Source organism: Eptesicus fuscus, chromosome 2 (assembly GCF_027574615.1).
Source record: "Eptesicus fuscus isolate TK198812 chromosome 2, DD_ASM_mEF_20220401, whole genome shotgun sequence".
Lineage (NCBI taxonomy): Eukaryota > Metazoa > Chordata > Mammalia > Chiroptera > Vespertilionidae > Eptesicus > Eptesicus fuscus.
This window is the reverse complement of record NC_072474.1, coordinates 29940864-29955806: the sequence shown is the minus strand read 5'-3', so window position 1 is coordinate 29955806 and position 14943 is coordinate 29940864. Positions and strand designations below refer to the sequence as shown.

Below are 14943 nucleotides of genomic sequence, written 5' to 3'. Positions count from 1 at the left end.
CTGTTCTTTGTCTTTTCCTTCTTTCTTTGATAAATGTAGTATTTTCCGTGTGCGTGTTCTGTGCAGGATCTAGCAGCCTACTGTGTGGTACCTCAGTGGTTTCTAATGAATGCTTACTGACTGAATGATAGAACTGGAATGAATGTCAATGATCCAGTTCTTTATGTTTCTTCAGCTCAACTCAGTAAATATTTCTTGGGATATTTCTTGGATTAACTGCACAATATAAATCAGAGAGTTCAACATTGACTAGACAGTATTGCATGTACTACCTGTCATGTTTTTTAAAAGTCTTCAATGGCCAGAGGATTCAATTACAAGTCCTTTTAGAAAATATTATCTTGTGTCTCTAGTAAATAATTTCTGACATCATTGTTCAGGAAAAACATAAGAATGAAAGTAGCAGATACAGTAAAACTCATCATTATGTGTCTTTGCTCCTAAATTAAAAAAAAAAAAATTCCATTATGTTGACTTGCCTTTGAAACTAGTGGGATTTCTACATGGTAATTGTAGGATTTTTTTTTCTTTTTTTTTTTCTTCTTCTTTTTTTTCTTTTCAAATGTTGATTTTAAAAATGGCCTTGAGAAAGTTAAGGCTGAGGATACAGAAATGTATTTTATAGTTTCCAAAGTAATTTCCAAAATTTGGAGTTCAAATTTAACAGGATATTATAGATAGATATGAATATTTGTGACCAGACTATAAATTCCTATGTTTGGATGCAGCTACCTCTCAAAATATCTGGCTCCTTTTTCCCGTATATTGAACAAGCAGATTTAAGAGTTTTCACATAGTTTAGATGTACTTCCACAAGGAAGAAGTGTGTGTGCTTACAGCTGAAATCTAGTAGAAATAATTTAAGATGTTGAAAATCTGAGCCATGATTGACACAGAGAAAGTTCTAAACCTTTGCTAAGTAAGCATTATTTTGAAATTGTTTAAAAATATCTTAATGTCATCAGAATAAAATATTGTCAAAAATATCTTCACTGTTTAAAAATATAATGTTAATATTTTATTTTCATCCCACATATGGCCATGTATGATTTTGACATTAATGGTATTTTCTGTATGAGCAGAGAGGGAGAGACAATAAGTGGTTGACAAAATAAGTGCACAGACTCCAGGAAAGAAGGAAGAGAGTGTGTAATATCTGCACAAAGTGATCCCCTCATAACTTAGAGATACTGCTTGATGCACAATACACCATAATCATTAATAATAAACATTTATAATATAGTCTGCAGCCCTGAAAGGTTAAGGTTACCTAAGGAGCACATTGCCATCTTAAGCCTTTGTGCTTTATTTCTAAGGAAAGGCAGCCAATACCTGGTCACACTAGACAACATTGAATAAAACAAGGCAGCAGCTAAATGGGGTTCCTGGGGCCACAGAGTTTTCAACACAGCGGTGGAAACTGTGATAGAGACCTTTCTGTAGGGCTTGGAGCATAGATATAAGATAGGTGTAGATTTGGCTTAAATCAAATTGTTCAGGGTCAACCTGAGAGCCTGGAATGTAGAGAGTGTCTGGGGGTCATGGGTCAACCCTTCTTAGAAACCTTGCTCTACTCAGAGAACAAAGTATATGGGACAAAAAAAGGGGCACACAAGCTGAAATCAATAGAAGATTAAGATGGCAGGCAGGTAGACCAGAAGCCCAGAATGCTGTCAGGACACCCTTACAAGGGAAATGCAAAGGAGGAGCCAGCAAGAGAACAGGCGAGAGATGGAAATTGCAAGGACAACTCTCTGGTGGTGGAGGCAGCCAGGAAGAAGTTACAAGTTTTCTATTGTTGGTGGACCACATCTCAAGAATGTTTAGCCTTAAAACTGTGAGGAATGAGAGGGAACTTCTGCTGTAGCAGAGGGAAACAGAAGAACTTCTGTGAAAATATTACATTCATCTGGGCATTTTATTAGAATTAGAAACGGGTCATTAGTGCATGAGTGCATTTCTGATTTGTCAAAAAGTATAATGATGAATGCTTAAACTTGTTGAGTATATGCAGACAAACTTTTATGACATTATAATTTTAGAATAATTTCTCTTTTCAAAAAGTTTCAAGAGAAAAATATTTATCTGTAAAATCCACTAATGTGCCTCAATTCCTGTTGATAGTGAGATACTGGGAGTCGTGATGTCTGATAGAAACAGTCTAATTCAGATGTCAATTAGTCATTTTCAATATACTACTTTTGTCTCAACATCTATGCTTTCTGGATTTGCCTTAGCATTATGGTTGATGAGTATTAATATGCATTAAACTCTCTATACTGTTTCTATTTAAATTTCTCTTCTGGACCCAGCTTCCCCAGCTACCTGTAAAAATAAATGCTCTATTTTTAGTATAAAATAATCTCCTGACCTAAGAGTATTTCTGTGTGCTTTTCCACATGAGTACAATTTTTATAAAGTGATGACTATAAATTCTTAAGGAATTGATAAAGGTTTAGAACGGGCTAGTTATTTTAGTGAGTTTTTGTCATATTGCACATTGACCACATCCCTTCTCATTCTGGAGGTCGAGCTATTTGTTTCAGCCACACCCAATGCTTACTTTGAATCTATTGGGTACGGAGACCTCTGCAGGCTGCTGTGGTGACAGGAGAAATGAGAGGGGCCTTGTGGTTCTGTAGGTGGGTACCTTCTGCAGCTTCTTTGGTAAAGCAGTGGAGTGGTAGAGAATTGTATAAGCACTTCTTTTTCTCTCGTCTGTGTTGTACAATCACCACATTGACCAACTTTGCCAGGGGAGCAGGCCCGGCCCCGTGGGACTCTGTAAGGTCATCAGAATTGGATGTAGAATGCATAATTGAATTAAAGAGCCACTTTAGATTTGCAGATAAAAGAAAGTAGTGAGTCCCCAGGTGTTTTTGTACTTCTCACCCTGTTGACGTATTTAGAAATAAAGGGATTTATTTGCAGGTATAATTTCCTCAGGGGTAGTTTGCAAATACTTTTATTTAGCCACTACTCTTTATACAGACTTTGAGTGATGAGGTGACCTCCATCTCAGCAAGATAAATCCTGGTACCCAGAGTCCAGCTAGCTCGATCTATGGCTGTGCAGCTGAAGTGGATATTGAAATTTGTTTTCTTGAGAAGACAGGGAAGCCCCACCTCGCACACTGAGGTTTCTGTGAGCAAGTTATAAAACTGCCAGACATCTATTAAACTGGAGGTGTTGCTCAACTTTATTGAGCAGGAGTCAGGTTCTGATGATCAGCAGGGCTGTTTTGGGCCCTTGTGTGCACACATCTCCGAGCTGATCGGCTCGCCGCCAATAACTGATAAGCTGTGTGTGCGCTCTTAGACACGGACATAGAGACAAGCTGTATCACCCACAAGGTACTCACTGGAGCCCCATGAAGTAACCCCGGTGGCAAGAGGCCACATTTCCTGAAGATGATGTTCCATCTGTGTTTTCGACGACTGACCACCTCTACTACTCTGCTGTGCTCCATTTATGGTGACGAAGAAGATCAAAGCAGTGCAATGTGAATTTTTTTGCTTCGTGTAAATTTAAGCATGACCACAAAGGCTTGTTTTCTCTCTCTTGGAAAAGCAAATTGAGCTTTCAGAAAATAATTAAATCTGCAGTATCTTGCAATAATTAAGACGTTGGAAACGGGGAGGGTTAATTATTTCAATCTGATTTCATTTGCCCAATAAAATGTTCAAGGATAGCATCCAGACAGTTGCCGAATTAATTTTCAATCCCAGCTCGTTCAGTTTTTGTACCCTTTTTCCCTGCAGGATCATGCAGATTTGCGAAGCCATTTCTTCACAGTTGGGATGAAGCTAGAAACAGTGGATATGAGTGAGCCCTCTCATATCTGTCCTGCATCAGTGACCAAGGTGAGTTTCCCTCCATGCTCTGCATCTCAGCCTCCAGAGTGGATCAAATAAGTCTTTCTACTCAAAGCCAACCAGATGAAATGTGTTTGCACAAGGATATGCTACAGTTCCAAGGAAACCTAAGTCGAACTGCCTTCTTTCCCATCCAGTGCTAGTTGAAGCTCTCTCTTTATCCCTGGTGGCATAGAGCGAGTCTGATCAGAGGTTCCCCTCATGTAATGGTTGGGTGAGTTTCACTTGTCTTCTGATAGTACAGTATGTGGACACTTGCATCCGTGAGTGACATGGCGGAAGGTTAAAGATGCAAGACTGTGAACTTGCTCCTCCTGAACTGATAGTATTTAATATGATTGATCTATTTATATTTGAAAACACTTGCAAACAGTGAAAAGCAATTTGCATTTATATTTCCTTTTAATCACCTGCTTTCATTGATAAAGGCAAAGTCATGCTTATGAGATGTGCAAATTTTAAATGAAATTGCTTTTTCATGTAAAGGCATTTTAATTATGGTCTGATAGGCTTTTAAGATTATAAGTTTCCTTCTCCATCAAAGACATCTTAATGAAGTCAGCTATGGTAACATCAAAAGTATGTGTTTCTGCCGAAACCGGTTTGGCTCAGTGGATAGAGCGTCGGCCTGCGAACTGAAAGGTCCCAGGTTCGATTCCGGTCAAGGGCATGTACCTTGGTTGCGGGCACATCCCCAGTAGGGGTTGTGCAAGAGGCAGCTAATCGATGTTTCTCTATCATCGATGTTTCTAACTCTCTATCCCTCTCTCTTCCTCTCTGTAAAAAATCAATAATATATATATATATATATATATATATATATATATATATATATATATAAAAAAGAAAAAAAAGTATGTGTTTCTACCTTAAGTATCTCGTATAAATGATGGAAGAAACCAATAAATTTAGAACTTTTTTTAAGCTTTTTAAAAATTTATTACTGGTTTCAGAGAGAGGAAGGAAGAGGGAGAGAAAGATAGAAACATCAATGATGAGAGAGAATCATCAGTTGGTTGCCTCCTGCATGTTCCCTACTGGGGATCCAGTCTGCAACCCAGGCATGTGCTCTGACCAGGAATCAAACTGTGACCTCCTGGTTCATGGGTCAACATTCAACCAGTGAGCCACACCAGCTGGGCTAACTTAAGCCAATGTCTATTAGTTAATGGCCTTTTCTGCATTTTCTAGGGAAGGTAATTAATGGTTCAAAAGTCAATTTCATGGATTTAAACCCAGGTCTCATGGTGCCCACTAACATAATATTTAATGTTTTAATTCCTTGGGGGCATAATGTTTTAGTCTAAACAAATGGCTCTGCAGATAAATCCCAACCAGCTTTGTTAATTACTAGCTGAATAAGTCACTTATATTTTAAAAAAACTTAGTTTTTATATCTACTAGTATACCATAGATATTATACCGTCCACTTTATGTCATTAAGAGAAGTGAGGAATCATGCATGAAGTGCCTGGCCCAGTACTTGGTGCATGTGAATGCTCAGTAAAATATTACCTATGTTCACCCAAACCTTTGGTTCCATTTATGGGCACTACTAGAGGCCCGGTGCACAAAATTCGTGCATGGGGGGAGGGGTGTCCCTCAGCCCAGTCTGCACCCTCTCCAATCTGGGATACCTCTTACAATCCAGAACTGCTGGCTCCCAACTGCTTGCCTGCCTGCCTTCCTGATTGCCCCTAACCGCTTCTGCCTGCCAGGCTGATCACCCCCTAACCACTCCCCTGACAGCCTGATTGCCCCTAATTGCCCTCCCCTGCTGGCCTGATCGCCCACAACTGCCCTCCCTTGCAGGCCTAGTCCCTCCCAACTGCCCTCCCTTGCTGGCCATCTTGTGGCGGCCATCTTGTGTCCACATAGGGGCAACCATCTTTGACCACATAGGGGCAGCCATCTTGTATGTTGGAGTGATGGTCAATTTGCATAGTACTCTTTTATTAGATAGGATGTTATCACAGTTATCTCCCAAGAAAAAAGCATGCCACAGGCATCTGGGGATCTAACTGCCGATCAGACTGTGTTTGGTTCCTGTGGAGAAATGATCTATCTTACCCTTGTTATCTTACCCTTGTTAGCTGGTGAAATATAAGCCTGGTGGTTTTAGAACTGAATTTTAAGTTTGTTTATTACAAAAATGCGGTGGTGGTTAATGTAAGATACACATCACCAGTTTTAGCAAGGGCCAACCTTACAACTGGAGTCAGAAGTCCAGTGGATCACTCAGCACACTTTATTTCCAACATACCCACTGAAGAGAAATTGAAGCCTTTCATTTTCCTTTTAAAGCCATGCATATTGCTGAGTTTTCCACCGGCCCACTGTGCATACATAACTTTTGAAATGAAAAGACTACTGTGTGAAGAAGATGATCAAGGTAGACCACAGCTGATTGTCACCACAGTGGGTTGGGATGTCAGTCATTCTTAAGATAAAATGAACTCTTTCATGATCCAACAGAATATCTCTAATTTTACATTTACTGTCATCTTTCATTTGCGCTCCTTTTTTGGAAACATAACCAACTGCTGATCAGACTGTTTTGGTTCCTGTGGAGAAATGGTCTATCTTGAAATCTGTGATCCAAGAGGAAGAGAGAAGAAATTTGTATTTTGATTTCAAAGTATTTGAAAAACTTGATCGTTTATCTACTATGGGCTTTTGTAATTTTTATTGTAGGCAGTGCAAAGAAGAATTGCTTTGTGTGCATATTTTTTTTTCCTGAGAGTCTTGATCCATGCAGCACTTTCCCAAAGAAATAGTTTCATAATTAATATGAAGAAATTAATTGGGTCTATTTATTCTTTCTCTCCTTATTACAAGAACATATTTGACTTTGGAAATAAAAACAAAGAAGTTTCTTTGATGTTACTTCACATTGGCAGAATGTCTCAATTGTATTTGAGGTACAATCAGATGTGTCCTCAATAGCTCCTGTAATTGCCACACACCTGAGGACCCATAAGCAAGTTGGAGCAGGACTTTACAACCAGAGAACAAACATATGAAATGTGTGACACCCAGATGCATAGTCCTAGGAAACGATCCTTTTGGTGTCACAGATTGATTTCTGAATTTTATAAAGTTGAAGACACTAAAAAAGGTTAATTCCATTTTAATTTCTTTTTTTCTGAACGAGACTGGATTTCTTAATGCAGTGACAAGTGTTTTAATGTTACTTGAGTCGTGTTTTTTTAAATTTATGATTTGGTAAAATTCGAGAAATAGAGTGGTGACAGTGTATTACAGAATGTGGAAAATAGTTATGATAAGGAAATGTCTTTTTTCCCCCCTTAAAATATTTTTCTTTAATGACTATAAATTATTTTTTATAACTGTTAAAGTAATTTATTTAAAGAATAACTACATATGAGAAAAATATTGACTTACTCTTTGAGTGATAATCTTGAGGTTGAAATGCGTGCTATCATGTTTATACACCATCCATTAAAAACCATTTTATTTGAAATGACCTTCGGGGTTCTTTACTGTGTATTCTGGTTGTTGTACATTTGTAGAAAACTAAAGAGTGATATCTTGTGGAAACCTGACCAGAATTTCCCTTTGTTTGAGCAGCGGGTGATTTAGTGATGCCAGCTGCTCATTTATCTGGATATATATCGCCTTGTCCTCATTCTAAGAGGCTGTGGTGTCAGCTTCACTTGGAAAATTTTTTTTAAGCCAAACAGAGATGTAAATGTGCTTAGCCTGTCAGGGGTAGACATTCACATTTTTATGCCTTTATATAGTTGTATACGTGATGTTGGGATGTGACATACTCATTATGATTAGTTCCAGCCTGAGTATCTGTATCTTGTTGCATGGACTTCCAGGGGCAGTAGTTTGGTTTCCACAGGAAAACAGTTTACTCCCTAAACAAATCTTATTGGAGTTTTGGGGGTGGGAGGATACTGTCTCTGATTCTTAAGATACATTTTCATTTTTATATTTCCTACTTTTTGTACCAAAGATAAAATACTTAAGTCATTCATTCTTATAGACCCCCCCTTCCCTATTGGCCATGTGTTGTGTAATGCATAGACTTGGATGACCACCTCCCCAGGTTCAAGATTCATGTACATGTAACAAAGTATCAGAATAATCTCCATGCAGAAGGTATTTATAAATAAACTAGAGGCCCGGTGCACGAAATTTGTGCACAGAAGGGCGTTGTCCCTCAGCCCAGCCTGTACCCTCTCCAATATGGGACCACTTGAGGGATGTCCGACTGCCCGTTTAGGCCCGATCCCGGTGGGATCGGGCCTAAACGGGCAGTCGGACATCTCTCTCACAATCCAGGACTCTTGGCTCCTAACTGCTTGCCTGCCTGCCTTCCTGATTGCCCCAAACCACTTCTGCCTGCCAGCCTGTTTGCCCTCAACTTCCCTCCTCTGCCGGCCTGGTCACCCCTAACTGCCCTCTCCTGCAGGGTTGATCACCTCCAACTGCCCTCCCTTGCAGGCTTGGTCCCTCTCAACTGCCCTCCCTTGCAGGCTGGGTGCCTCCCAACTGCCCTCTCCTGCTGGCCATCTTGTGGTGGCCATCTTATGTCCACATGGGGGCAGGATCTTTGACCACATGGGGGCAGCGATATTGTGTGTTGCAGTGATGATCAATCTGCATATTACTCTTTTATTAGATAGGATAGAGGCCTGGTACAGGGGTGGGGGCCAGCTGGTTTGCCCTGAAGGGTGTCCTGGATCAGGTGGGGGTTCCCTTGGGGCGTGGGGCGGCCTGAGCGAGGGGCCTGTGGTGGTTTGCAGGCCAGCCACGCCCCCTGGCAACCCAAGCAGAGGCCCTGGTATCTGGAATTTATTTTCCTTCTACAATTGAAACTTTGTAGCTTGGAGCGGAGCCAAGCCTAGGGCTCCCTTCGAGGCCGGCAGCCATTTGTGTTGGGGTTATAATTGAAATTTTGTTGCCTTAAGCGGGTGGGCCCGGCCAGGGTGTGTGGAAAGTTTTGCTTACCCTGTTGCCGGCAGCAACCCTGGCCTGCTCTCTCAAGCTCCATTCTGCCGCCATTTGTTCGAATTTGTTTACCTTCTATAATTGAAACTTTGTAGCTTGAGTGGAGGCTTAGGTCTGGCCAGGGCAGGTGGGAAGCTTGGCTTCCTCTGTTACCTAGGAAACCTTTCTCTCTGTGGCTGTAGCCATCTTGGTTTGGGATAATCTGCATGCTCGTTCTGATTGGATGGTGGGCGTGGCTTGTAGGCGTGGCTTGTGGGTGTGTCGGAGGTATGTTCAATTTGCATATTTGTCTATTATTAGATAGGATACGTTTCTATTGACACTGGAAGATGTTTTGGAATATTAATTTTGAGAATATAATGTATTGTGCCGTTATTAGTCATCATAATGAAATTTTTATTTTTATTTTCCTTGAGGCTTTTCTTGATGACACAACTGTTGAAGAAATAAGTAATGTTAAAGCAAATAGATGGATAAGCATGTAGCAAATCCAGTATTAAATACCCAACCTTTAACAGCACAGTGGGATTATATTTTTGGTTTTCTAAAACAGTGAGATAGTGACAGATGATGATGGTGATGATAATATCATCTATAATGTGAAATATGTTGCATTGTTTAGAGCAAAAGATACTGGAATTAAAGTCTTGGGCTCTGTTTCTGTTTGCTAGCTCTGAGCTGCACAGTCTGGGGCAAGTTGGTTAACTGCTCCAGGCTTTAGTTTAAGACCTGTGTGTTGACCAGAAGGCCCAGTGTTTCTGAACCATTTAGCTTCTCTCTAAGTAATAAGTAAGCAAATGTAGTATGTTAAAAGCTAAATGAAAAGGAGAAAGATGCATCGGGAAAGGGACTAATGGAGTGTTGGTGGAGGGAGGGAAGATGTGATTTTAAGTAGGGTTGTCAGGGAAGTCCCCCGCCCCCGGGAAGGTGATGTAGGTGATGTTTGATCCTTTGCAAAAATCAGGCAGCAGAATTCTAATTATTTACTGGAATTAACATCAAGAAGAAATGAAGTGAGTTTCCTCTCCTGCTTATCTTTGAACTAGGTTGCTTCCAGAAAATATTTTTTAAATGAAGGAGCCAGGAATCATAGCTTAGGGAGAGTGTCAAGGTTTCCTAAGATTTTCTGTTGAGTTGGGAAAGTGCTCTTTTTTTCCCTCTGGTCTGTTTTACATACTTGGTTCTTTAGATCCATCATGCTTTTGACTGTTGGGGCTCACCTGCTTTTTGCTCCCTTCTTTTTTCATCATCATGCTTTGTCCCTATTTTTTTATGGACTTCTTTTTCCCCTTATATCCAGTGGATGATTAGCCAGTTTCTGTGCACAAAGTGTTTTCTCTGCATGGTGAGAATACCCTCACGAGGAATGAAGAGGCCACAGTCCTCAAAGCACTTGGGATCTGCTGGGGTAGACAGATGTGATATCAGTCCCCGGGGATGTGGGGGTGGGGAAACGGGGGATGAGGATGTTCAGTATAGAGATACAAGCCTGATGATTTGGGGGCACAGAGCAGGGACCCTTTATTCCAACTGAGTGTTTGGGAAAATGTCCCAGCTGCATTGACTTTCAGGTTGGACCTTTAAAAATGCACTGTGATTTGATAGACTGACAAGGGAGTGCGCTGTTAGACTGCGAGAATACTAAGGACAGGCCTGGTGTGAATGATTTCCTCTTGGGCTAGAGGGTGGGGCATTTGGGCGAATACAAGATGAGGGATCCATGAGACTTAGATGCCACTAGAAATCTTCAGGCCAGACCTTGTAGCATTCTTGAATGATCTGGTATGAGAACGTGTGTCCCTGCTGTGGACATGGAGAAACCAATTGGACCTTTCAGTGCCCGCCTGGCTTTCCCCTGGGCCAGGGTTTGTCTGTTTTACTTCAGCAGTTTGTTTATCTTTCAGCTATGACTATTGGTTTACGTTTTATTCTCTGTCTCCAACACATTCTACTTACTCGTTTATTTTTCATTAATATGACCACAGTGATCAACTCTAACTTTTTAGCAACTGGATCAATTTAGTAATATACATTAACATGCCAGTTTGTGGTCAAACCATTTTGATGAAATGCATTGATTGCGTTTGGAAGCTGTGCCAATATTTCATTACTAGTCTTATATGTAATCCCAAGGAGCTAAACATTGGCTGTATTGGTTTTCTCTTTCAGGTTTTTAGCAATCATTTTTTTCAAGTGACTATTGACGACCTAAGACCAGAACCTAGTAAACTCTCAATGCTGTGCCATGCAGATTCTTTGGGGATTTTACCAGTACAGTGGTGCCTTAAAAATGGAGTCAATCTCACACCTCCCAAAGGTTTGTATTCTGTGAAAATGTGCAGGGTTTGAGTGATTCAGGAGGGTGGCGTTGTTTATCTAGAGAAATTTATGTTGTAAACAATTTAGAAGTAGTGGAAAAAGAATGTCTTTCATGGTTAGCTTGACATAGGGGTCTGTACAGATTCCTCCCCTGGTGGGAAATGTGACCTTGAGCTTCTCAGGACACTTCTGTAATGCAAAGTTCCAGGTTAGTGATTGAATGTTCGGTGGTTCTGCTGCTCTTTGTACTGATAGAGGGTAAGTGTTGCTAAGTGCTTGAGGTTAAAAACTGCAGAGTGTCTATGAAGTGGCTTTGAAAAGACAATAAAATGCTATTGAAGCATTTCTTTACACTTTATTTACAATAAATCAGATTTTCCTTAGAGCCCAATTGCTCCCAGATATCCAACAATTTGATGCTATAATATCTCTATATATAAAAGCCTAAGGGACCGTTTGACTGTTCAACCAGTAGCTATGGCATGCACTGACCAGCAGGGGACAGGCTCTCAATTCACAGGCATGGAAACATGGAACAGACTGATGAATCTCAGAGGGAATTGGGAAGGGGTGGGAGGGAAGAGATTAACCGAAGATCTTATATGCATACTAGAGGCCCGGTGCACATACTTGGGGTCCCTCGGCCTGGCCTGTGGGGATTGGGCCGAATCCATGCACCGGGCCTCCAACATCCCCTGAGGGGGTCCCGGATTTTGAAAGGGTGCAGGCCAGGCCGAGGGACCGCACTGGGCCTCTAGTATTAAAATAATTAAATGGGGAACCAGGTTGCACTAAAATAATTTTTACGTTGGGATTCATGCACCACGCTGTAAGTTTGGTACCTTGATGTGCCGTCCCTTATAGGTCTAAGGTTTATTCAAGGAACAAAGCAGTAAGGCAAAAGGAGAAAAGATAGGGAGGAATAAATGGAATAATAGAAGAGAAAATCAGAAGAGAGTAGAAAAGTAAATTTATGGAGGGATTATAATGGATAACTTCAAATAATACCGGGGCTTTGTGCTAACCCTTCCAGCTCACCAGGGACTGGTTTACATGCGGTGTTGACCATATTGGGAGGTAATTAATGCCCACAGGTTGAGTTCCAGTTTTCCTGGTGTCCATCATCTGCCATGTACCACCTTTCATTGTGTACACCCAGCTCATCCATGGCATGCCTGTACTCCACTGGCGTGAATATACTTTGATATTTTTAAGCTTTTATCCTCATTGTTCGTCCCTGCTCATTCCCATGGAGGACTTGCTTTTGAGTATTTCCATGTCAGCTGTTGATTCTTCACATTGAGGTTCTGCAGTAATGGGATGTGGTCTAATTATAGAGTGCCATGAATTTCTGCGTAATACTCTTTATACTATTTTAAGTGCTTAACTCATTTAGTCCTCAAAACGAGGATTTCCCGATGAGGAAAATTAGTCACACATAGACCGTCACAGGGCAGGAGGTCTGGCTCCGGATCCCGCTCCCCATAGCGGTGAGACCTCCAGTTCACAAGGCCCAAGTTCTTGTTTGCATTTGGGTACTCACCAAAGACTGGCCACATCCCAGTGCCTCAGCTTCCAGGACTGTCAAAGGGGGGACACGCCTGGTATTCCACAGGCGCGCAGAATCAAAGAAATGACAAAAGACTAAGTGTTTTTATAGTCCCTTAAAATGACTATCCAGGTGTTTATGATAAAATCTGTATTGGTGGTAGATAAGACAAGGCCTTTCCTGCTGTGAACTGTTAGCGTTAGGTCACTTGTGGAGTTCGAAAGCCCCTGGGGCCACTGTTGCTTCCTTCTAACCGCTCTAATCAAACCATGTGTGCGGATGGGTTTCATGCCATTGAAGGAAGTTTTTTCTAGGTATCTATAAAATGCTTCTTAGTTGGACTTTGCAAATGTCTAGTTAGTAATAAGATCTATTTAAGAATTTTAAAAACATTGGTTGGGTATTTCCTTACATAATGAAAAAAAGGGAAGTATTAATACATGCATTTTGGCTGCTTGATTATTTCATTATGGCAGAGGTTTAATGTTTACCAGAATTTTTAAATATGCTTCTTATGAATTGTAACTCTTAAAAAGTGTTTTTTAGGAAAGTGATTGTAGCCATATAGCTTAAATATTTACTAGGAAAATGCATGTGTTTATTTGGATGATTGCATTTCACGATATTAAGAAAGTTGTTTTAGATTAGTGTACTGAACTAATGTGTAATGAAATGACTATACAAATGTATTTAGAATATTGAGTGTTTTAATATGTTAAGCTTTTTTATACCTAACATTTAGCCACATTTATTATTTCTTCTGTCACCCAAGTATTTGTGATATCCATGAAATGAAACTGTTTTCATGTAGTTTTCCAAATGATTTCTTCCCCTATTGAAAATGAAGGATGCCTTTTTAAAAATCACACACAAAAAAGAAAATTTCTTCATGAATATTGCTGTGGAATATTGAGTATAGTGGTTAGTATCTTCCAATAAAAAACTCTCAGAGATAAGCCTTAAAAAACCCCCACTTAAAACACTTAAGAAGTGATCAATATCATTAGTCAAGGATTCACTGGCAATCTATAGGGGTTGTGTTTTGGCTACTGGACTGTTATCTTGAAATAGTACAGATTTTACTGATAAGCCAGTAAGAAAAAGACCAGCAATTTACAGAAAAAGGTTTCAGAATATCCACAGATAGTCCACAGTTAAAAGAAACATAAGGACTCTTACTCAAACATACCACAATAAGAGAAATGTGAGTGAAAGTCATATTGAGATGGCATGCATTTATAAGATGAGGTAGAAAATCAAAAGAGAAAGAAAAGAAATTTTGTTTTGATGAGCGTGTGGAGGAACAAGAATTCCCAGATTTGCTGGTGATAGTGCATGTAGGTGCAAACTGTGTCCAAGGCATTTTGTCAAATTTTACTAAAATTATAAATGCATTTTACCTTTTAACTCAGCAGTTTTATTCCTGGAAATCTCTCCTGAAGATACACTGTGCAGATAATATGCATAAAAGTTTGTTCTTTGCAGCATGATATATAATAGCAAATACTGGAAAAAGTCCAAGTGCTTGTCTGTATGGGTTAAATAGATTTTAGATATCCATATAATGAAAACTATGCAATTGTTAAAAAGAATGAGGAAATCTCTGTGTACTGATTTGAGAAGTGCTCCAAGATATGCTGCAAGTGCTAAAGATCAGTAGATTATAGCATGACACTTTTTTTGTTAGAAAAGAGGTAAAGGAGAATATGTATTTGTTTGCTCATATTTCTGTAAAGAAACTGTCAGGTTACATAAGAAACTAGTAATGACAATTTTATTTCCTCCTTTCCAATTTGGATGCCTTTTATTTTCTTCTTGTCTGATCGCTGTGGCTAGGACTTCTAGTACTATGTTGAATAAGAATGGTGAAAGCTGACATCCCTGTCTTATTCCTCTTCTTAGGGAAATGATTTTAGTTTTTGCCCATTTATTATGATGTTGGCTGTAGGTTTGTCATATATGGCCTTCATTATGTTGAGGCATGATCCCTCCCTACTTTGCTGAAAGTTTTTATCAAAAATGGGTGTTTGATTTTGTGAAATGCCTTTTCTATGTCTATTGATATGATGTGATTTTTGTCTTTCAATTTGTTTTTGTGATGTATCACATTTATTGATTTGTGAATATTGTACCAGCCTTGCATCTCCGGAATAAATCCCGCTTGATCACTTATGGAATCTAAAGAACAAAATAAACTGACAAAACAAAATAGATCCA

The 14943-nt window shown here is 39.9% G+C and overlaps 1 protein-coding gene across 3 annotated transcripts in view; it reads left to right on the top strand.

Moving 5' to 3' along the window:
- The window catches only part of SFMBT2 (Scm like with four mbt domains 2), a 196134-nt gene that overhangs the window by 116840 nt on the left and 64351 nt on the right, over window positions 1-14943 (top strand). For all 3 annotated transcript variants that reach the window (XM_054726333.1, XM_028130935.2, XM_054726331.1), the window contains 2 exons: window positions 3762-3863; window positions 11028-11175. In XM_054726333.1, coding sequence (XP_054582308.1) covers window positions 3762-3863; window positions 11028-11175 — 250 coding nt within the window. The remainder of the gene's footprint in view (window positions 1-3761; window positions 3864-11027; window positions 11176-14943) is intronic.